This window comes from Schistocerca cancellata, chromosome 8 (genome assembly GCF_023864275.1).
Source record: "Schistocerca cancellata isolate TAMUIC-IGC-003103 chromosome 8, iqSchCanc2.1, whole genome shotgun sequence".
Lineage (NCBI taxonomy): Eukaryota > Metazoa > Arthropoda > Insecta > Orthoptera > Acrididae > Schistocerca > Schistocerca cancellata.
This window is the reverse complement of record NC_064633.1, coordinates 76,964,700-76,989,303: the sequence shown is the minus strand read 5'-3', so window position 1 is coordinate 76,989,303 and position 24,604 is coordinate 76,964,700. Positions and strand designations below refer to the sequence as shown.

The following is a 24,604-nucleotide window of genomic DNA, read 5'->3' as shown; positions in this document are numbered from 1 at the left end:
GACAGGGCATACATGAAGAAAGGCCATAAAACGGGATGGAGATTATGTGGAGAAACAGGGCGTGTAGATAAAACACCATTCTTTTGTGTGTGTAATTCTCATTATGTTCAATAAGGAATAGTTGAAAATAAAAATGTGGTGCATCACTTTCTGGGCATTCGCGCATGTTTTTTCCCGTATTTTAGGACGAAAAACTGGGGTGCGTGGATTATTCGAAATATTGTTGGTACTGCTCCGCCTCCAACAATACATCCCATTATACTATAGCATTGTTGCAGCCTCTGTCTGTGACGCATCAGTAGCACGTTAGGAGTGAAGTATTAACGTCTCAAACTTGTTAATTATGGCTACAAGTTCTCCTTATCGCTCGTACACTGCTAAAGAAAGAGTGAAAATTATTGAAGAAACCGTGCAACAGGAAGAAAGGAGGAGGTGAGTGAGAGTTGTATTCGCGACTAGCGACAAAATAAAACGCAGCTTCAAGAAACTAATAGTAACTGCCGGGCATTTCGCGACCAACAAGCGAAGCATCTGGACCTTGAGAAAAGGCTCTGCGATTATGTAGATGAGAAGCGACAATACGGATGCGCAGTGACGAGTGAAATGTGCCACTTTAAAGCATTGTCTTTAGCCAAAGAACTAGGCATTACCAGTTTCAAAGCTAGCCGGGGCTGGCTATCAAGATTTTTCGACCAAAATGGTTTAGGATTCCGGAGGAATACTACTATCGCTCAGTGGCTTCCAGGCGATTACGAGGAAAGAATAGTGAATTTTCATCGTTATATGATAAATCTGCACAGTAAACAGTCCTATATATTATCGCAAATTGGTAATGTGGATCAAACGCCAGTCTATTTTGAGATGCCGCTCAACAACACAGTGAACAGGAAAGGAGAATCCAGCATCATGATATGAACTGGTGGCAGTGAGAAACAAAGATGTACAGTATGTTGTGTGTAACTGGCGATGGACGAAAGCTACCACCTTACATGATATTTAAAAGGAAAACTACTCCGAAAATATCTGTAAAAGGCATACCAGTGTTAGTGAGAGCGAATCCGAAAGGGTGGATGGACAATGAACTTATAATTGACTGGGTGACACGTTTGGCAACGTCATTATGACGCGTTACTGAATTTACACAACATGTTGGTCCTGGACAGCTTCCGCGGACATACAACTAAGGAAGTGTGAGACAAATTACAAAAAAGAAAAACTGACTTGATCATTATCCCTGCAGGCCTAACATCCATCCTACAACCACTAGATGTGTGTATAAATCGGCCATTCAAAGCTGCACTTAAACAGTGATATACGCAATGGATGGCTGATGAAAACCATAAGTTCACTCCTAGTGGAAAAATCAAACGGCCGGATTTGTCCCAGATTTGTGAATGGGTGAAAAGTGCATGGGACTCCATTCCGCAACCACTGGTGGAAACATCTTTCAAAAAATGTGGAATCACAAATTCACAGGATGGAACAGAGGATGACGCTCTATGGGACGATGGTGAAGACGACAATGATTCTCCCGCTAGTGGTGACGATGAAAGTGATGAACAGAGTGGTAAGAGAGGAAACGTACCAGTATTGACTAAAATATTTTATTGCACATACTGTATCAACAAATTCTTAAACAAGATAATTCACATTTCTTTTTTTGCTATTGTAAGTACGCGTAGAGTTCCGGCTGGCGGTGATAATGTTCCCTGGCCGCCCGCCCGTCTAATGGGCCAGCCGGCCAGCTGCACACCGCTGGCCGCCCGCCACCGGCTGGCCAGCTGCACGCCGCTGAATTGGTTACGTTTCAGCGATGTATCAACCTGTACAGCAGCGTTGCTTCAAACCAGTAGTTATTATACATACTTTTGAACACATCATAACGTTGGAACAGTTTTTTTTTTATGTATAAAACGAATTAAAGCAAAAAAGAATTTTTTTTCCCTCTTCCTTAAAATTGGGGTGCGCGAATTATTCGAGGGTGCAGATTATTCGAGTATATACGGTATTTGGGAAGAGCTAGAAGTCACATGGTGCTAAATCTAGTGAGTAAGGCACATGTGAACAGTCAGGAATATTTTTCTGGACAGAAACTCGCAAATCAATAGCGAGGTGTGGCACAATGCATTGTTGTGATGAAGAAGGAAGCCACTGGCCCATTTTTCTGGTCTGTTTCTTTGTACATTTTTTCACAGACATTGCAGTATGCCCTTAAAAATTTGGGATTTACAGTTGTTTCCCTTGGAATGAACCCTGATCACACTGTGCCATCAATATTGGGTGGGGTGGGGGAGAGCAGAATTTGATATTCGATTTTGACTGACCTGCCTTTTTAGAACGAGTAGATTCACTGCTTTTCCACTGAGACTTCTAAATGTTCATCTCAGGGTCATATTCATAGACCCAAGTTTCATTTCCACTTACAATTTTGGACATGAAGACCAGATCCGAATGAAGACAATCCTTCAACGTTGTGCAAACGGACAAATGATTTTCCTTCTGTTCATCATTTAAAAGTCCAGGAACAAATTTTGCACTCACTCACCTAGTTTGCAAATTACCAGTTGAAAGGCCTTGCGTTCTTCAGAAAGCTCTTGAGTAGTTATTCACCTATTTGAATGAAGAATTTTTGCCACTTTTTCCACATTTTCTTCCATTTTTGAGGTTAACAGATGTCATGAACGTTGCTCATCTTTTACTGACTCATTTCCACTTTTAAATCACGCCTACTGCTTTTAAACAGTTTTCACACTTACAGCATTATTGCCATAAACCAATTTCAGTATGTCATGAGTTTCCTTGACACCATTTTGCAAGTTGAAATCAAACTTAATGTTGACGCATTGTTCAAAATCCATGATGCACGATGGACACAGTAAACACAATCCTACTCTAGCTTCTCTGGACGCTGACTGACAAGTCAGTACATATTCATACTTGACATTTCCTGTTTCAACGTATTAGACTATCAGATGAATTACAACAAATAGTTGTAGTGTCAGCAGCTGCTGCTAAAAAAATTCATTCATCTTATTTTTTGATAACACTTCATACTTCTGGTAACTCCTCCATTAAATTATGTCATTTTAAGTAGTGTGGTTTATTTACTGCTATGGATATGGGTTTCTTGTCATCATTAAGAGTGATTCGCGGTTAGCGATGGGATGACAGTTACCGTGTCCACAGTTGATGACAATTCCATCAGTGCAATTTTATGAGCACACACTGTGGACTGAACTGCATGATCTTGAGTATTGAAGTCCATATTATCTTGCTGCAAGTAGCCTAACTGGTCTTCATATCAAACTCCTGTGCATTTGTGAGTGTTTAACATCATGCACTTGGTATTCATAATTAAGTGAATGACACATTCCTCTTGATACTGTCATTATATTAATCCTTTCCTCCCTAAGCACCCTCTTTTACTCATATGCCACTAGTCTTTACGGTTGGCTCTGAAGATTCTGCTGCTATCCTTGAAACAGTCAGTGGTTTCAAAATGGAAATGGGAACATCTCAAGTCTTCTGTTAGTGAAAGACATTTTTTATCTATAATTATTTCTTCATGGAGGGAAGTGTCTTTTTCTGGTGAAATATTCTCCGTGTTTATCATTTACTTACAGATGTTGAGGCAGGCAGAACCAGTGAGCCAACCCCACTGTCAAGGTAGCAACAGAATACCAACACTGTGAATTTTCCCTCCTGCATCCTATTTACAGACAGTGGCATTTTCATTAGGGAAGGATTATTTTATGTCCATGACAATCACCAGCAGGCATATGAATTCTCAGGGAAAAAAGTCTACTGTGATGTACATACTGCTTACACTTCACTTTAACACTGGCCTAATATTTGTTGTGTCTTATTTATAAGAAAGACATTGCTTTGATTTTATTTATTCACACAAAATAACTTGAGATTTATTTATGGACAGTTCAGGACTCAATTGGTGTTACAAATAGACAGTTTTTAGAAATGGAGCAGACATTTTTCTTTAATCCTTGAAATGTATGTAGTAAATAATTTACCAGGATATTTGCAAAGACTTTATGTGTAATGGATAAAAACTTAACAATAAAGATAAATTAAGCCTTTTTGCATGTTTACATACATGCAAATTGATACAAGAACACAATTGTGTTTTATGTAAGTACTGATAATCTGTGCCACTGGCTAAATAAACTGGAATGACAAACTAAAGTGGCTAAATACATCGCTGTAATCATCAAAGATCAACAGCAGAAGGCGCACTAAATTATTTCGGAATCCAGTTATTGTTACAATTTTAATGAGAAGCCTGAAAACTTGCAACACTTAAGTAAATTGGTATGTCACAAAAAGAGAAAGTGTAACAAAATTTTAGTTTTTACATGCATGCAAATGGAATGGACAAGACAACCATCAGTACAGTGAAGTTCACACCACTCATGTGCTAACAGCATTCGCAAGTATTATAAAATGCTGGTAAGATCAGCTAACTAATACCATACATATTTTTACAATTTGTTTTCTTGAACACACTTTTATTCAATAGCATGAAATAAAATACAATACACAAGCATTAAAAAAGTGAAATGACATATGCAGATGACAAGCAGCACGGTGCTCTTCAACTGATTGTATGATGTAACTTGCCAAATTCGGTCAAAATAATTTTTTAAATAATCATTTCAAACAGGAAGAAAGACCAGATTACAAAGCCAATGGCCAACAACTTCTTTCGTTTTCGGCTGATAATGTGAATTTCAGACACAAAAGAATCAGAGAAGTGTTGAAGATGACATGAGTATCTACATGAATGGACATGTATACAGAGCAGTAACTCATACACTTCATGAAGAGTATGTTTTACAAATGGACACTGGGAAAACACTCCAAGATTGCTTCCATTAAATATTATCACAGAAGGACAAATCCTACTGTACAAAAAATTGAAAGTTCAAAATTTTGTAGCAATACTGAGTGTTTACCTTAGGCATTCAGTGTCACTGCTCTGTATTTAAGGAATATGCTTCACAATATAACTTGTGTCCTATGATATAATTCATACATTCTTGAACTTGGCCAAGAAACACACAGGACATGCGCTAATCATGCTCTGAGGAAAACAATATTATAGCTCGAAATCTATCCTTCTGTAAATGTAGATTCTACAGTTAAAGATTACGCATGTTTTACATATTCCGACATACACTACACAAACATTTTTTAACAGTTTTGTTCACGAAGCGGGAAAAGGCACCTTATTACAGTTCAGAATGTCTGTAACAAAAGATATATTTCAGAAAATACTACCTATAAAATATAACACAGAATAAATATTTACAAAATATACATACTCATAAAAGGAAACAATTACAGAGTTATACAACTTTATACAACAGATGGAAGATTCTTGTGCCTGATGGACAACCACAGCAAATCTGTGATTGCATCTTCAACAACAGCAGCTGCTGTTAAAACAACACAACTAGAGCTACAGTCACACTCTGATACTCTTCCTGATAACATTATGTAGTTTACTCCCAAGAATATCTGGGTTTACTTGATGCTGAAGTCCTGGTTTTGGTTGCAAGTACAATCCTCTGCAGTGCTACAGAGCTCAGCAACATGTCCTGTGTTTGTATCACGACTGCTTCACTGATTTTTCACACACACAACAGTTCAGTAAACGTCGCAGCATTTATTAATTCTATTGCTACATCCAACCTTCGAGAAGAAGGCAATACGATACTCTGACACATCAATGTAAGTTAAGGAAAAGGGCTGATGTATCACTTCCACATTTTGTTAACTAATATCTACAGTCTTGATGGCAAGACAAGTCTCTGCTCTACTTTTGCTGCTTCAATACAATTTCTGGAAGTCAGGCACTATGCATTTTTAAAATGATGAAATACAATGAATAAATGCTTGATAGCCAAACATTTTCTTAACTATGAAATGTCACTCAGTTTATAATAATTATTTAAATGGATTTCCTCCTCTAAATTTCAATGAGTTTACTAGTGCTGTCTTCTAATGTTTCGATGCACTCAAAGGCGTGATCTCACTGACGACACTGTCTCTTGCTGCAGCCTCCTCAGGATTCTGTGATAACTTCATTTGAAACTCAAAATACAGAATAAAGTAATTATTACAAATGACCAATAAATTGAACTAAATGAAAGAGTTAAGTGTTTAACTCAAGTTCTTTTTTTGGGTACTTCTGGTTCCACAACTACATTTTCTACATATTTCTTTAAAAAAAAAAATAAAATAAAATAAAAATAATGTTACATGAACATTTTTGAAAGACTGACACAACTGCGAATTTTTAAAATGTGTACTGGAGATTCCGCACATGTGCATAAACTGGAAAAAAAAAGACAGCTCATTCTAAAATTTAAAGAGCAATGTGTCATATTCTCAGTGCTGTAAGTTGACATCAGGCAACATGCCCGGACCTGGACTGTCGGAGTGGTCTGCACTCAGTCAGTAATACCAAGGGTAGCACTTGAAATCCCATTGCTCCAAGCAATGGCTGCAATCCGGCATCAGTTGACAATGTTCCCGACACAGTTTTCAGTAATGTGGTTGTTTGAAGCATTGGTGGCCTCTGCAGGACGAAAGGCACGTGCGTATGGGAAGAGAGAGTGACAACGTGCTGTGTAGTCTGCCAGTGTGGTCGTAGGGCAGGTTCCCAGCTCACCAGTCTTCAGCAGGCGAAGTACTTCTGTGCAGTTCTGTTTAAGAAATAATTAATTATTAATAACTGAAACACAAGTCTGTGTAAATCAAAGGAAATTAATCACATTATTTTTCTCTCAAATCATGTATATGGTCATTATAATCTACACAATTTTTGAAGCAAATGGCAGTCATTTTACAAGACAAAATGCTAACCTGAGTAATGGAAAGTCCTGGTGGAGTGCAGGGACTTTAAAGATAAAGCTAACAGCTCATGGAATAGTAAAAGACCTATAACCAAGAGTTGAGAACTTCACCAGCTTTCAGACATATCCTTTCCTGCGACAACCTAGCCGTAGAAGCTTGCATGTTTGTGTATCTGCCCTACAGCTAGAAAAAGGATTCATCCAAAAGTTAGCAAAGTTATCAGTCTAGTTTATTTGTCTTTCAGACACTCAATGCCTCTACTACACAGTGAGTTGTTACCTTTATTCCTTAGAATTCTGAAAATGTTCTTGGTTAATATCTGACAGTGAAAGGGGGTAATGATGTGTCTGTTGTAGAAACTACTACTTACCTAACGATTTAGGGAAATACTGAAGATCTAAAAATTGTGTAGCTTAACTTTTACTGCTTGAAAGTCACCAGACTGCTTCATTCTCTTTAATTAGGCAAGAATTTTAAACCTGTACTACTGTACTACTCAGCTGTTTGAAAATGTCACAATAGTTTTTTGTGTACTCCACGGAAATATGCATTATACTTGGGAGGTGTGCGTGTGTGTGTGTGTGTGTGTGTGTGTGTGTGTGTGTGTGTGTTTTGTACTATTTAGTTCTGAAGGAGGACGCTGTGTGAAAGCTTAACAAAGTTTTTAGTGTTATTAACACTTCTATTGACTGCGCTATATCTTAACTGTATGGTGAGTGGTCCCTTCATTATTTTCATTCCATTCAGGACTTTCAGTATCATACTGTTACGTATGCCAGGATACACAAATTCAACAGAAAGAGCTTAGGCAGTGTAGGAATTGACATGCTCACCTGTAGATTTACGTCAGCAATATCCTTATCCAATTTGGTAACCAATTTTAGTGCAGTCTCTTGTTTAGATGGGTCAAGACGATACATCATTTTAGCACCTGAAACATTACAGATAACTGACTACAAGATTACACACTGTTACCAATATAAACATGCATAGCTAATGCAAACTTCTCTCTGAAGTAACAAAACCTCATTCTGAAGATAGAGAAAAATCAGATGTGGAAGTCCCAAGTGTACAAACTACTGGAATGCTGAAGGTGGGCATACTAACATTTAGCCTGTATTTCCATTTTAGTATAATACAGTTAACACTACTAGCTTGATCACTAGTTACATCACACTATTCTCCATTTCATCCTGTACAGAAAATACAATGCAGCTGGCTTCTTACTTTATCACCACTCCAAGTGAAATTACTGCATAGAGTGAGGCGGAGAATAGTTTGTGGTGTCTTTACACTGTCTCTGTCTCGCATCACACAAACCTTGGATTAACTTCAAGAAAGGATTTGCCAAATGGAAGTAACATTACACGTCCAAAGAAAATCTGTTGTAACAACTTTAAATACAAAATAAGAATAGAAAAGTGACTTCAAGAAATTTCATAGTGAAATTAGACACAAAATAATATCAGACATATTTTATGGATTTTGTATTACTTTACTTCTGTGGCCATATGAACTTAAGAAGCATAGAACACAAAATATGCAAATCAATTTGTCAAAATATGTAATGTATATTTGCCTGCAGTTCACATAAAAGTTGAGGGACACACACACACACACACACACACACACACACACACACACACACACACACACACAAAAGCAAGAGGAGGGACATGGTGTTGAAAAATAGTTCACACTTCACCATAAGTCATAAATGCTCTGTTACATATTTACTGTAATAAAGACAACCTGACATGGAATAATCAAATGTTTTCTTCTTGTATTGTAATTACGCACATAATTGTTCCTTTTGAACTGTGGATTACTTGCAATAAACTTCAAATGGGAATAAGTGTACTGTGAAGCAGTATCCAGGGTGCTCAATTCTTTAAACATATGTTACAAGATGATCACAGGTGAGCACCACATGTTATTCTTACAGAACATTTTTTGGGCAATGAAGACGAGTTACCCCAGAACATTATTCCATATGTCATGGTTGAATGAAAATATGCCAACTTACCAGTTTCTCTCTCCCTGAGATCTGCAATGATGCAAAAGTGCAAATTTGGATGAACTACATTGTTTTAAGAGTTCCAAAATGTGCTTTTTCTAGTGCCATTATGCTGATGCGCTAGAGATGCATGTTGGGCATTATAAGGAAAGACAGGAAAATAAACATACTGATCCGGAGACAGGGTGGAGTGGACATCTTATGTACATGTGTAATGATAATGAAAGGAAGTCAAGTAAATGATAGTTAGCAGAATAAGAAAGTACTTATCTCTTAGAATCCAAAAAAGACTAAGAGAACAACTACACAGATGTGTGTTACTGAAGACTTAATCAATAGAGAAAACTGGAAAATGCCTGAATCCAGCAGAGAATGTAAAATGGCTGACGAAGGTGATAACAGAATAATTCCCTCTAGAACATCCATCATTTCATGATTATGATCAATGAATTAGATCCAAGCCAGAAGCATTTTCATTATAACAGGTATTTATATTTTCACTTTCCATTCTATAATAATAATAATGTCACATAGAAGAAGTGTAAGTAGATGAATGACGAGCATTAACTTCACTTAACGAAGGTTTATTCAGCAATTGCACATATAAGAGCAGGGAGCAAACTGCCTCCGGCCCCAACGCATACGGTACATATACAGCTACAGAACACTCCCGTACAATGAGTCTTGCCATTTACGGATACTTCTAGAATGTACTCGAACCGAATATAGAAATTAAAATTTTTCAGTTCAGGTGAATTTTGAACTCACGACCCTCCATGCAACAGTCTAATCTCATAACCACTACATTACAGCGACTGTGCTACTCAGCTTCTTTTGCGACATTGCTCCCTCCTTAAGAGAACAGCATCTCAATGTTACGTCCTCCTAGTCCGGGAATGAGTCATCGATCCTGCATACTCTGACTCCCGATGACTGATGGATCTGGCGGTGAGCTCAGAACTACCCTTGTCACTACGTTCTTCGTCACCTTTCCGCTTGTTGCCTGTTGCTGGAGCTTTGAATTTACCTTGGGTTGCAGGATCCTTGTAGGGCTTCATTTGAAGGACGTGGACCGTATCTCTGATCTTTCGTCGTCTTGAGTCGGGGTCTGCCTTACAACCTTATAAGGTCCAAAGTAGCGCCTGAGGAGCTTCTCAGAGATACCAACCTTCCAAACAGGAGTGAAGATCCAGATGAGGTCACCAGGCTGGTAGACGACAGGGCGGTGGCTCGCATCATACCTTTGGTGATCGTTTTCTTGAGCCTGCAGCATGCAGAGTTGAGCGAACTGCCGAGCTTCCTCAGCTCAGGTTAACACATGCTGATGTAGTTGTCGTCCACATCATCAGGATGTAGCGGAAAAACAGTGTCCATCATCGTCTTCGCCTCACGCCCATGCTCCAGGAAAAATGGCATAAATCCTGTCGTGTCTTCTTTGGTGGTGTTGTAGGCAAACGTCACGAAAGGTAGCACCTCATCCCAGTTGCTCTGCTTGACAATGACAAACATTGATAGAACGTCGGGCAAGGTCTTGTTAAGGCGTTCAGTAAGCTCGTTAGTTTGCAGATGGTAGGCAGTTGTCATGTGATGAGTGATGTTGCATCGAAGGTTTATCTCTGTCACAAGATTTGATTGAAAAACTTTCCCTCAATTCGTAATTAACGAGCTTGAGGCACCGTGTTTTAATACAATGTCTTCTATGATGAATTTGGCTACCTCAAATGTTTAGGCTGTTTTCACAGCTTTTATAATGGCATAGCGTGTCACATAATCAGTGCAAACAATAATCCATCTATTGCACTAGCAGACGTTGGAAATCGTCTGAGGAGGAGTCGGCCAGGTGGTTTCTGAGAAACTGCCTTTCTCCTCTGGCACTCTCGACAGTGCGACACACAGCATGTGTTTAGGAATCACTGGTAGCCACCTCTTTCCGAACAGATCAAAGTTTTTTCTTGCAAAGTAATCCATTAACTACCTTCAATTGTCCTTTCACATCCTCTGACCGATTTAAGGCAAGCATAATTTAAGACCTCTTGGTGTCCTTCTTCTGCTCAGTAGAGAGATCCTGGAATGCAGCGAGACGGTCACTATCTTCATCAAAGTCTTGATGGTCTTGCACAGGGTTTCTTGAGAGACAGTAGTCATCTTGGTGTTTTCTTCCACTTTTGTACACTATGGTAATGTCATACTCTTGAAGACGTAGTGCCCACCTGGCGACTCGTCCTGTTGGATCCTTAAGACCTGTCAACCAACAATGTGAATGATGGTCTGTAACAACTGTGAATGGCCTTCCATAGATGGGTGGTTGTTGGGATGTTTAAGGGGGACTAAACAGCGAAGGTCATCAGTCCCCCATTCCAAAATCAGGCGAGCCGAAAATCTACGGAGCAGGTAAAAACCAAAGGGGGAGGAGACGTCCCCCCAGGCACTAAAAGAACACAAATGGAGCAACAAACATTACAGACAAGAACAGCAACAGACACAAGGACAAAAGACACAGAAAGGGAAAGGTGCAGGACCTCCCTAAATCGAACCATAAAACGGACTACCACGGATAAAATTTAAAACGTCATCAGCCATGGAGGCATCGTCGGATAAAACCAAAGCCAAAGTGCCCGGGAGATTAAAAGATTGCCGGAGTGTGCGCAGTCGAGGACACTCCAGCAAAATGTGGCCGACCGTCAGCCGGGACCCACACTGACACAGGGGGGGATCCCCCTGACGCAAGAGATGGCCATGCTTCAGGTACGTATGGCCGATGCGCAGCCGACACAGGACCACCGAGTCCCTGCGAGAAGCCCGCAGGGAGGAACGCCACACAGCGGTCGTCTCCTTGACAGCCCGCAGTTTATTCGGGGCTGTCATGCCACGCCACTCAGCAGCCCACATCCCAAGCACCTTACGGCGCAACACCAGCTGCTGGTCGCGAGCCGTAAGGCCGATCTCCAAAGCTGGGGCGTCTATCGCCCCTTTGGCCAGCCTGTCAACACGTTCGTTCCCCGGGATGCCAACGTGACCTGGCGTCCAAACAAAAACCACCGAACGACCAGAGTGGGTAATGGTGGAAACAGACTCCCGAATAGAGGACACCAGAGGAGAAGAGGGATAGCAGCGGTCGATGGCCTGGAGGCTGCTCAGGGAGTCACTGCAGATGACGACGGACGCACCTGAGCAGGAACGCATATGCTCAAGAGCGCGCAAGATGGCCACCAGCTCTGCAGTAAAAATACTGCAGCCAACCGGCAAGGAGCGTTGCTCAACATGGGCAGCGTGAGCAAAAGCGTAGGCAGTGCGACCATCAACCAGGGAACCATCAGTGTAGACAGGCTCACAGCCCGGAAATGATTCGAGGAGCGCAAGAAAACGGCGACGGAGGGCCACAGGCGGAACCGAGTCCTTAGGTCCCTGTGCCAAATCCAGACGGACGGACGGCCGGGACAAACACCAGGGAGGCGTAGGTGTACGGACCCGGAAGAGAGGCAGAAGAGGGAATGACCCCAGTTCGGACAGCAGGGACTGGACACGGACAGCGACGGAAAGCCCAGACCTAGGTCGCCGTTCGGGCAGATGGAGGACCATAGCAGGGAAAAGCAGGCGACGATTGGGATGGCCTGGCGAGCAATGTACGTGGACAGCATAGTCGGCGAGCAGACGATGGCGGCGAATCTGCAGCGGGGGAACCCCGGCCTCAACCAGTAGACTATCCACGGGGCTGGTGCGAAAAGCGCCAGTTGCAAGCCGAACCCCACAGTGGTGTATGGGGTCTAACAACTTCAACACTGAGGGGGACGCAGACCCATAGGCCAGGCTCCCATAATCAAGCCGGGACTGCACAAGGGCCCTGTACAACCGCAGCAGCGTGCAGCGATCTGCACCCCAAGACGTGTGGCTAAGGCAGCGGAGGGCGTTGAGGTGCCGCCAGCATTTTTGCTTCAGCTGAGTAACATGAGGAACCCATGTGAGTCGGGCATCAAACACGAGTCCCAAGAAGCGGCAAGTGTCCACCACTTCAAGCAGGTGGCCGTCGAGGTAAAGTTCAGGATGAGGGTGGACCGTCCGACGCCTGCAGAAGTGCATAACTCGAGTCTTGGGTGCAGAGAACTGAAAACCGTGAGTCAGAGCCCATGATGCTGCCTTGCGAACGGCGACTTGCAGCCTGCGTTCGGCGACTCCCGTAGTCGTGGAGCTAAATGAGATGCAGAAGTCGTCGGCATACAAAGAAGGAGACACCGACGACCCCACTGCTGCAGCCAGACCATTAATGGCCACTAAAAATAGGGAGACGCTCAACACCGAGCCCTGCGGGACCCCATTTTCCTGTATGTAAGAGGAACTAGAGGTGGCAACGACTTGCACCCGGAAAGAGCGGCGCAATAAAAAGCTTTGAAGAAAAGCCGGGAGCCGACCACGAAGACCCCACTCATGCAATGTGGCGAGGATGTGATGCCTCCATGTGGTGTCATACGCCTTCCGCAGATCGAAAAACACAGCAACGAGATGCTGACGTCGGGCAAAGGCCGTACGGACAGCAGATTCCAGCCGCACCAAATTGTCCACTGCAGACCGGCCCCGACGGAAGCCACCCTGGGATGGAGCGAGGAGACCGCGCGACTCAAGGACCCAACACAAACGCCGCCCCACCATACGTTCGAGCAATTTGCACAAAACGTTGGTGAGGGTAATGGGACGATAGCTGTCCACCGCCAGTGGGTCCGCACCGGGCTTCAAGATGGGGACAATTACACCCTCTCGCCATTGCGACGGGAACACGCCTTCGCTCCAAATGCGATTAAATATCGCAAGAATGTGTCTCTGGCAGTCCCTGGAGAGATGCTTCAGCATCTGTGCGTGGATGCAGTCCGGTCCTGGTGCTGTATCAGGGCAATCGGCGAGGGCAGCGAGGAATTCCCTCTCGCTGAAAGGAGCATTGTAAGTTTCAGAACGACGCGTGTGGAACGATAATGGCGTCTGCTCGGCCCGCTCCTTGAGAGAGCGAAAGGCGGGGGGATAAGTTGCAGTCGCAGAGCTCGTAGCGAAGTGCGCAGCAAGGTGTTCAGCAATGGCGGCAGCGTCCGTGCACACAGCGCCGTCCAAAGAGATCCCAGGGACACCCGTAGGGGTCTGGTGTCCATAAATCCGCCGTATCCGGGACCACACGAGCGAGGAGGAAACACGGGAGCCCAAGGAGGAAACATACCGCTCCCAGCACTCCTGCTTACGCCGTGCAATAAGACGACGGGCGAAGGCACGGAGCCTCTTAAAGGCGATGAGGGTCTCCAGAGACGGGTGCCGCCTATGACGCTGGAGAGCCCGCCTACGGTCGCGAATAGCCTCAGCAATCTCCGGCGACCACCAGGGGACAGCCTTCCTCCGAGGGAGGCCAGAAGAACGGGGGATGGAAGCCTCGGCCGCTGAAATGATGGACGTGGTTAAAACACGAACCACCTCGTCAATGTCACCCTGTGGGGGAGACTCAATGGTTGCAGCGGAAGTAAAAGCTGGCCAGTCAGCCCTGTGGAGAGCCCAGCGGGGCAAGCGCCCAGAAGAATGACACTGGGGCAGTGACAAATAGATGGGAAAATGGTCACTACCACACAGGTCAGGGTGCACTCTCCAGTGGAGGGATGGGACAAGGCCAGGGCTGCAAATAGAGAGATCGATGGCCGAGAACGAGCCATGGGCCACACTGAAATTCGTGGGAGCACCGGTGTTCAAGAGGCTAAGGTCGAGCTGAGCCAACACATGCTCCACGGCCCGACCGCGAACATCGGAGACAGTCCCACCCCATAGAGGGTTGTGGGCATTGAAATCGCCCAGCAGCAAAAAAGGTGGCGGCAGTTCGGCTATCAGAGCAGCCAGGACATGCTGTGCGACAGCACCATCAGGTGGAAGGTAAATACTGCAGACGGTGATAGCCTGTGGCGTCCACACCCGAACAGCGACAGCCTCTAAAGCTGTTTGTAGAGGTACAAACTCGCTGTGAAGAGAGTTAAGGACATATATGCAGACGCCACCAGACACCCTTTCATAAGCTGCCCGGTTCTTAAAATAACCCCGATAGCCACGGAGGGCGGGGGTTCGCATTGCTGGAAACCAAGTTTCCTGCAGAGCAATGCAAAGGAAAGGATGACGGCTGATAAGTTGGCGGAGCTCAGCTAGATGGTGGGAGAAACCGCTGCAGTTCCACTGGAGGATGGTATTAGCCATGGATGGGAAAGGCGTGAAGGGACTGGGGAGGCAGATTACGCCTCCGGGGCCCCTGCTGCTACTGAGTCACCACCTGGACAACAGCCATCCATTGCATCCGAGGGACTGGCGAGATCCATGTCCTCAGCGGACGCCAGAATCTCCACCTCATCTTCGGATGCAGAGGGAGAAGGTTGCGGAGGGACAGGTGCCACTGCAATTTCAGGATGCTTGGGAGCCTTTTTCATCGACTGCTTTGCGCGCTGTGCCTTAGGTGGGTCTGGCTGGGAGGGCCTCACTGGGTCAGTCTCAGGGACTGAAGACGACCGTGACGCCCTACGACCAGCGACTGGTGGTTGTTTGACAAACTTGCGGGCGTCCGCTTTGGCACTGGGCAAAGCCTGGGATGGGAGGGCCCCAAGGGACCCCTTCCGGGCGAGAGGAGCCGAAGAAGGCTCACGCTTCTCCGGCTGTGAAGGGGGAACAGATGTCCCCGGTGGTTGGGGTGGTGTTGCTCCTGAAAGAGATGGAGCAGGAGCAACAGGGAGTGAAGTGCCCCCCGCAACCAAGGGGGCCGGTGAATTCTGGCAGAGCTGAGAGCGAACTCGTGTTGCAGCAGTGGCATAGGTAGACGTCATGGGCACGGTATGGAGCCGCTCATATTTGCGCCTGGCCTCGGTGTAGGTTAGGCGGTCCAGGGTCTTATATTCCATTATCTTCCTTTCCTTCTGGAAGATCCGACAGTCCGGTGAGCAGGGGGAATGGTGTTCTCCACAGTTAACACAGATGGGAGGCGGAGCACATGGAGTATCAGGATGCGAAGGACGTCCGCAATCCCGACACGTGATGCTGGAAGTACAGCGAGATGACATTTGCCCGAACTTCCAGCATTTAAAACACCGCATCGGAGGAGGGATATATGGTTTCACATCACAACGGTAAACCATCACCTTAACCTTTTCGGGTAAGACATCACCCTCAAAGGCCAAGATGAAGGCACCGGTGGCGACCTGATTATCCCTCGGACCCCGAAGGACGCGCCGGACGAAGTGAACACCTCGTCGTTCGAGGTTGGCGCGTAATTCATCGTCGGACTGCAGAAGAAGATCCCGGTGGAATATAATACCCTGGACCATGTTCAGACTCTTATGCGGCGTGATGCTAACGGAAATATCCCCCAACTTGTCACAATTGAGCAACATCCGTGACTGGGCAGAGGATGCCGTTTGGATGAGCACAGAACCAGAGCGCATCTTGGACAAGCCCTCCACCTCCCCGAACTTGTCCTCTAAATGCTCCACAAAAAACTGGGGCTTGGTCGACATGAATGATTCTCCATCAACCCGCGTGCACACGAGGTACCGGGGTGAATATTCTCCACTGCCTTCTTTAGCAAGACGTTCCTCCCATGGAGTGGCTAGGGAGGGAAACGATCGCTGATCAAATTTCTTCCCGTTGAGGTTAGACCTCGATCGCTTAGAGACTGCTGGTGGAGGCCCACCAGCAAGAGATGATGTACCACGCTTCATTGCGGGTCATCCGCCCTGATGCCACCTACTCCGACCAAGGGAATGGCCTTCCATAGAGATACTGTCGAAATATGCACATGGCCCAGGTCACAGCAAGACATTCTCCTTCTGTAGTTGAGTAGTTTCTCTCGGCTTTTGTTCATGTCCTAGAAGCATAGGCTATAACCTCCTCTTTTCCATCTGAAATCTGCAGCAGAACAGCACCAATCCCATACCCACTGGCATCTTCATCAAAGTCTTGATGGTCTTGCACAGGGTTTCTTGAGAGACAGTCGTCATCTTGGTGTTTTCTTCCACTTCTGTAGGTGCTCTCTCATCATACAGACCAAGCACAGGGTCAGTCGTCAGAGCTTTTCGCAGCACATCGAAAGAATCTTGTTGAGCACCACCCCAGATAAATTTAGCATTGGCTTTTAACAACTCTTGGAGTAGCCTGACTTTGATACAAAAGTCTTTGATAAAACGAAGGTAATAAGAACATAATCCGAGGAAGCTTCTCACATCTCTAATACTTTTGGGAATAGGAAATTCCACTACAGATCTCACCTTTTCTGGGTCTGGCCGCAAACCTTCATTTGACACAAGGTGTCCTAGTATTCTGACTTCTTTTGCCATAGACACTTCCTTGCATTCAGTTTTAGTCCACCTTGTTGGAGACACTTAAGAATGGACATCCGTCCTAAATAGCAAAAAAACATCATCCACTTCAGGTGCCTTATAAGATTATCCATCAACCGTTCAAAAGTTGCTGGTGCATTACACAAACCAAACAGCATTACCTTAAAATCATACAGGCCCTCAGGGGTGATGAATGCAGTTTTCTCACGATCAGCTTCATCTACTTCGATTTGTCAGTATCCCGAGTACATGTCCATGGTTGAGAAAAACTTAACCCCATTCAAACAATCTAGTGTATTGTCAATTTGTGGAATCGAGTAAACGTCCTTTTTAGTTATCTTATTAAGCTTCCTGTAATCAACACGGCAATGGGCCTTGCGAAGGCTGAATGATGTTATTCCTCATTATTTTCTATACCTTGTCGCAAATTATTCGACGTTCTGTTGCTGACACACGGTATGCTCTCTGGCTTATTGGTTGATGGTCTCCAGTGCTAATCCAGTGCTTCACCGTCGATTTGTCTAATCTGCTGTTCACCTGTGGATTGAAGCATTCAGAGAACTCTTGAAGGATGGCAAGTAGCTTCTTTTGTTGTTCCTTAGTGAGATCTGGTGATAGTTGAGCTAAATAGCAAAAAAACATCATCCACTTCAGGTGCCTTATAAGATTATCCATCAACCGTTCAAAAGTTGCTGGTGCATTACACAAACCAAACAGCATTACCTTAAAATCATACAGGCCCTCAGGGGTGATGAATGCAGTTTTCTCACGATCAGCTTCATCTACTTCGATTTGTCAGTATCCCGAGTACATGTCCATGGTTGAGAAAAACTTAACCCCATTCAAACAATCTAGTGTATTGTCAATTTGTGGAATCGAGTAAACGTCCTTTTTAGTTATCTTATTAAGCTTCCTGTAATCAACACGGCAATGGGCCTTGCGAAGGCTGAATGATGTTATTCCTCATCATTTTCTATACCTTGTCGCGAATTATTCGACGTTCTGTTGCTGACACACGGTATGCTCTCTGGCTTATTGGTTGATGGTCTCCAGTGCTAATCCAGTGCTTCACCGTCGATTTGTCTAATCTGCTGTTCACCTGTGGATTGAAGCATTCAGAGAACTCTTGAAGGATGGCAAGTAGCTTCTTTTGTTGTTCCTTAGTGAGATCTGGTGATAGTGGAGCTAGAAGGACTTGTCTCTTAGTGGTAGCACTAATTTCACCCACAGACACTGCATGGGAAGTTTCCATGACGCTCAGTTGATCTGCAATTATGGGCTCAGCGTTTGCTACGCACATGCGTCTTGGAAGGGTCTGCAGATCTCAGCAACAGTTAACTGTCCACAATTCACCGAATCCGTTCTCAAACGAGATGACAGAGGCTGGGAAGACCAAGTTATTCTTCAGTGGTATGCTTCTCTTACATTCCACTACAAGATCCATGCGTTGATGCATGGCACGACACATGACAGCTACCTTTCTACTGCTGACTGCAGGAATGATCACTTCATCCAGCACACACAGTCTCCAAACACTCTGATGCACGTCTTCCTGTCCACAGTATCTCATCTCGTCTAGCATAATCTTCGACCGACCACAATCAATAATTGCCTGAGAAGCTTTCAAAAAGTCCCATCCGACAATGACGTCATGACTACACTCCTGTAAGGCGAAGAATTCTACCGCGCGACTGCTACGGTCGCAGGTTCGAATCCTGCCTCGGGCATGGATGTGTGTGATGTCCTTAGGTTAGTTAGGTTTAAGTAGTTCTAAGTTCTAGGGGACTGATGACCACAGTTGTTAAGTCCCATAGTGCTCAGAGCCATTTGAACCATTTTTTTAAAGAATTCTAAGGGCTGTGTATGGCCACTTATACCCACATGAATGACACATCTTCCTGTATGTTATACATATTTCCCATTAGCCACATTCAGAAGAGATGTTTTGTTGTCGACAGATACGGTTTTCTGCAACTGGCGATGGTACTTTTCCGAAATGACTGAATATGATGCGCCAGAGTCCACATGAGCTTGGGCTGGTTGGCCATCCATGAAGATATCAATGTAGTTTCCTATCATTTTTGTAGTGATCGACGGCGGAGGATTTTTCTCTTCGGTGGCCTCACCTCGAAGGAAGGTCGCACCCTTTAGTTTTCCAGGTTGCGGCAGAGCTTCTAAATGGTGATGGAGACCTTGATCGTCGTGTTGGGGTGCATCCTCTCCAGTGGCTAACTTGTGGCGATGGTGACCTACACCGTCCTGCACCCACATATTCTTGTACATCTTTGTTGTCCCGGAGTTGGCATCGGCTAAGATCCGTCTGCTGTCTTCTGGCACGAGCGCCATCAAATATCCGCCACCTTTCTCGACAACAGTGCACCACATGTCCCAGTCGTCCACAGTGGAAACATACTGGTCAGTTACCCTGGGTGCTCCAGACGTCAGTCTTCCTTGGTGCCTAAACAGGTTTCTCATGCGACATTGTAGGAACTTAACTTCACTTGGGTCTCGACTTTTTCACCGTTTCAAAGAGAAATGAAGGACGAGAGATTGGGCTCAATGTCTGCTCCACTTCCTCCCTTATGACCTCTTGAAGCATCTCGTTTTTTGCTCGCTGTGCAATCCAAGTGCCTTCAAAACTTCCTCTCTCACTTTCTGACAAAGAACACTTGTGAAATTAGTTTCTTCTTCCATCACAGACATCGATACGACGTTTGGAAGCCATTCAAACTTCTTACATGTAATTCTTTTTTGATGCATTGTCTCAATTTATGAAGTCGTCTGCTGTCGAAACCTCCTTCAGGATTAAGGCTTGATACATGTCCTCAGCAACACCCTTCTTGAGATGTGCAATCTTGTCTTGTTCCCTCATTCTATGATCCACTATTTTACACAGCTCCAAGAAATCTTGAATGTAGGAAGCTCTAGTATCTCCTGGACGCTGTGCCCTGCACTTTAATCTATCTCCAGCCTTGCATTTCTGTTATCATGTGTCGCCGAAATACTTGCTCAGTTCCGCCTGGAATACCTCCCAGGTTGTGAACTTCTCCTCATTGTTCTCATACCATTGCTTGGCAGTGCCCTCCAAGTAGAAAAATACATTAACCAAACACACTGTGTCATCCCATTTGTTAAATTTGGCTATACGCTCATATACCATATACGCTCATATACCTTCTGCCACTTGTTTGGATCTTGGCCATCATCACCAGAGAACCCGGAAGGATGTCTCATGTGGTGGCACACAGTTGCTGTCGTCGTGACGTCTTCTTCTGTCTCCAATAGATTGCGATCTGTTGAATATGGCTGGAACTTGGGTTTCTCGCCATGTTAAACGGTGGCTCTGTCGTGGCCTGATGGGAACCACTGTGTCATCGATAATGTGCTCTATCACAAGGTCCAACACCCAGCGTCTCCACTAGAATAATGTCACGCAGAATAAGGTGTGAGCAGATAAATGATGAACACTAACTTCACTTACCAAAGGTTTATTCAGCGCTTGCACAAGAGCATGGAGCGAACTGCCTCTGGCCAGAACACATACCGTATATGTAGTTAAATGATTCTTGACATTTGTGGATACTTCCAGAATGTACTCGAACCAAATATAGAAATTAAAATTTTTCATTTCTGGTGAGTTTTGAGCCACAACCCTCCGTGCAACAGTCTACTCTCATAACCACTACACTACAGCGACTGTGCTACTCACCGTCTTCTGCGAAAATTACACAAATAGATTTCATCCAATCAATGGCATTTGGTTTGCATTCCTAAAACAGCACATGTAACAATATAGTCATAAATAACACAAGAGAACTACCAATACTAGAAATCATTATCATCATCATCATCATCATCACACCATCGTTATCATAAAGAGTTCCCATTCACTAACTAGGTCTGTTTTGCTCATGTAAGTCTCTCCATTTTCCCCTATCTTTCTATCACTGCTCTGTCATCATCCTGTTCCAGTCCTTTTCTGTCAATTTTCTCTCTCAGTATTTTCAACCCACTATCCTTCCGGGTTCTCTGGTGATGATGGCCAAGATCCAAACAAGTGGCAGAAGGTATATGAGCGTATATGGTATATGAGCGTATAGCCAAATTTAACAAATGGGATGACACAGTGTGTTTGGTTAATGTATTTTTCTACTTGGAGGGCACTGCCAAGCAATGGTATGAGAACATCGAGGAGAAGTTCACAACCTGGGAGGTATTCCAGGCGGAACTGAGCAAGTATTTGCTTTGGAGCCTAAATTCATGTATCTTACATGGTATTCCACCAACATGTTATTTTAATTACCTGTACTTAAGCCTTGCCAATTGTAACTGCTCCTGGATGGGTGCTTCCTTTATCAGTCCCTGCTATCTTCATTTCTTATTGTGTCTTTTCTTGTTATTCCAGCCCTACTCTTGTGAATTTTCATTTCACGAGCCTTTATCTTGATAAAATTTCACCCTTCTCTCTGACTCTTGAGTTCCCCAACATTTCAGCTGTGGCCCTGCCACAGTGAGTGCTGGTGTAGTCCTCTCCGTCTTCCTGGACACAATCATGAATTCACTCTTTCTCACATGAAATTTCGTACCATATAATCCTATCACCTCTATCCATGCATCTACTTGCTGATAAACTTCATCCTCCTCATTCCCCTAGATCATATGGTCATCAGCAAACACCACCATTAACTTAATGAAATCATCTGCAATTCTTTCTGCCACCAAGTACATTATGTCATCCATGAAATCAAAAAAAGTGAAAGTGAAAGCACAGTCATTGTTTTGAACCTCTTCCCTGCTTTATCCTTCCTGTTGTAAAAAATATTTTTAACATAGCTTTAACTTCTGTGACACCCTTTTTCTATGCCAGCTGATGGGTCTCTGGGAAGCTACGTTAGACCTACCAAGGCAGTAATAGATCAAATCTTGTTATCAATACACAAATCAGTACTTAAAAAAAGTTGAAAACTAAGGTAGTCCTACAGTAATTACGTTACAATAATATTTTTTTCTGTTGCACGTTCTAAATAAACTACTGATTTTTGAAGATATTTACACTGCCAACAACCATTAAAAATTATTTACCTTCAATGAGTGATTGGAGGGAATTTGAGTGTGCTGCAAGGAACTGCACATTCATCTGATGAGGATCACGTCCACGAAAAATTGGCAGCATCTCCTGTCGCAACACAGTAGCAACTGCAGGGTCCAATGTGGCCTGCCACCTCTCCAGCAGTCCGTGGCCCACAATAAGACACGAGTGTAGTTTTGGATGTTCTGGCTCCAATCGATATGCACGTTTCATTGCTTGCAGCATCAACAGTGGTTTTCCTGGCAACAATTAAGAACTGTGATAAAAACTGCAAATTACATCTAGTTTCAACTTATCTGTCTTACTATCTTCTGCACACCTTGTGGGCTATTTCTTATTTCTTACACAGTCTTTGGCATCGAAAAAGCAAAGAATTATAGAATCAGTTTTATGGAGGTCATTTAACGTTCAAACTATATCTGCAATTAATGTTGAGAAGTACAGTACAGCGAGACACAAATCCAATCAATTTCAATTCAATTGCTCTCATCTGCTTCACAAACTACAACACACAATGAAACCATGTACTGGACAGTGATTAACTGAACTAAATATAGTGCTGTGCACAGAAGAAGGTGGCACCACAAAGCATTCTGTGCTGAGAGAGATGGAGAATATTTTATGGTGCCACCAGTGTGCTCACTGTTGTCACAAGCCTTTACACTCCTGCCATCCTCTGGCAACACTGAAGTGAGCACTACATCTGGCCACTGTTTCTCCTTCTGACTCTCCAGAGTAGAAAGTATATGCCTGCTAAATTACAGCTGTCACTTCTTGAGTAATTAATTAATGTAAATAAAAATTATTAATTTTTTCATTGATATTGAGGGCATGCAGCTGTACTGTATGGTCAAATGATGATGGCGTCCTCTTGGGTAAAATATTCCAGAGGTAAAATAGTCACCCACTGAGAACTCCGGGCGGGCACAACTCGGGAGGACGTTGTCATCAGGAGAAAGAAAACTGGCATTCTATGGGTCGGAGTGTGGAATGTCAGATCCCTTAATCGGGCAGGTAGGTTAGAAAATATAAAAAGGGAAATGGATACGTTAAAGTTAGATATAGTGAAAATTAGTGAAGTTCAGTGGCAGGAGGAACAAGACTTCTGGTCAGGTGAATACAGGGTTATAAATACAAAATGAAATAGGGGTAATGCAGGAGTAGGTTTAATAATGAATAAAAAAATAGGAGTGCGGGTAAGCTACTACAAACAGCATAGTGAACGCGTTATTGTGGCCAACATAGATACGAAGCCCACGCCTACCACAGTAATACAAGTTTATAAGCCAACTAGCTCTGCAGATGACGAAGAGATTGATGAAATATATGATGAGATAAAAGAAATATTCAGATAGTGAAGGGAGACGAAAATTTAATAGTCATGGGTGACTGGAATTCGGTAGTAGGAAAAGGAAGAGAAGGGAACGTAGTAGGTCAATATGGAATGGTGGTAAGAAATGAAGGAGGAAGCCACCTGGTAGAATTTTGCACAGAGCATAACTTAATCATAGTTAACATTTGGTTCAAGAATCATAAAAGAAGGTTGTACACATGGAAGAATCCTGGAGATACTAAAAGGTATTAGATAGATTATATAATGGTAAGACAGAGATTTAGGAACCAGGTTTTAAATTGTAAGACATTTCCAGGGGCAGATATGGACTCTGACCACAATCTATTGGTTATGAACTGTAGATTAAAACTAAAGAAACTGCAAAGAGGTGGGAATTTAAGGAGGTGAGACCTGGATAAACTGACGGAACCAGAGGCTGTACAGAGTTTCAGGGAGAGCATAAGGGAACGATTGACAAGGGGGGAAAGAAATACAGTAGAAGAAGGATGAGTAGCTTTGAGAGATGAAATAGTGAAGGCGGCAGACGATCAAGTAGGTAAAAAGACAAGGGCTAATAGAAATCCATGGGTAACAGAAGAGATATTTAATTTAATTGATGAAAGGACAAAATATAAAAATGCAGTAAGTGAAGCAGGCAAAAAGGAATACAAACGTCTCAAAAATGAGATTGACAGGAAGTGCAAAATGGCTAAGCAGGGATGGCTAGAGGACAAATGTAAGGATGTAGAAGCATATATCACTAGGGGTAAGATAGATACTGCCTACAGGAAAATTAAAGAGACCTTTGGAGAAGAGAGAACCACTTGCATGAATATCAAGAGCTCAGATGGAAACCCAGTTCTAAGCAAAGAAGGGAAAGCAGAAAGGTGGAAGGAGAGTATAGAGGGTCTATACAAGGGCGGCGTTCTTGAGGACAATATTACAGAGGTGGAAGA

At 43.8% G+C, this 24,604-nt stretch overlaps 1 protein-coding gene across 1 annotated transcript in view; it reads right to left on the bottom strand.

The window, feature by feature from the left end:
• Positions 1 to 3,966: 3,966 nt before the first annotated feature.
• LOC126094750 (N-alpha-acetyltransferase 15, NatA auxiliary subunit) overlaps positions 3,967 to 24,604 on the bottom strand; it is a 283,050-nt gene continuing 262,412 nt past the window's right edge. The window contains exons 14-16 of the mRNA XM_049909300.1: positions 22,309 to 22,554; positions 7,710 to 7,807; positions 3,967 to 6,725 (exon numbers count right to left, since the gene is read on the bottom strand). Of these exons, the coding sequence (XP_049765257.1) occupies positions 6,537 to 6,725; positions 7,710 to 7,807; positions 22,309 to 22,554 (533 nt within the window). The 3' untranslated portion in view covers positions 3,967 to 6,536. The remainder of the gene's footprint in view (positions 6,726 to 7,709; positions 7,808 to 22,308; positions 22,555 to 24,604) is intronic.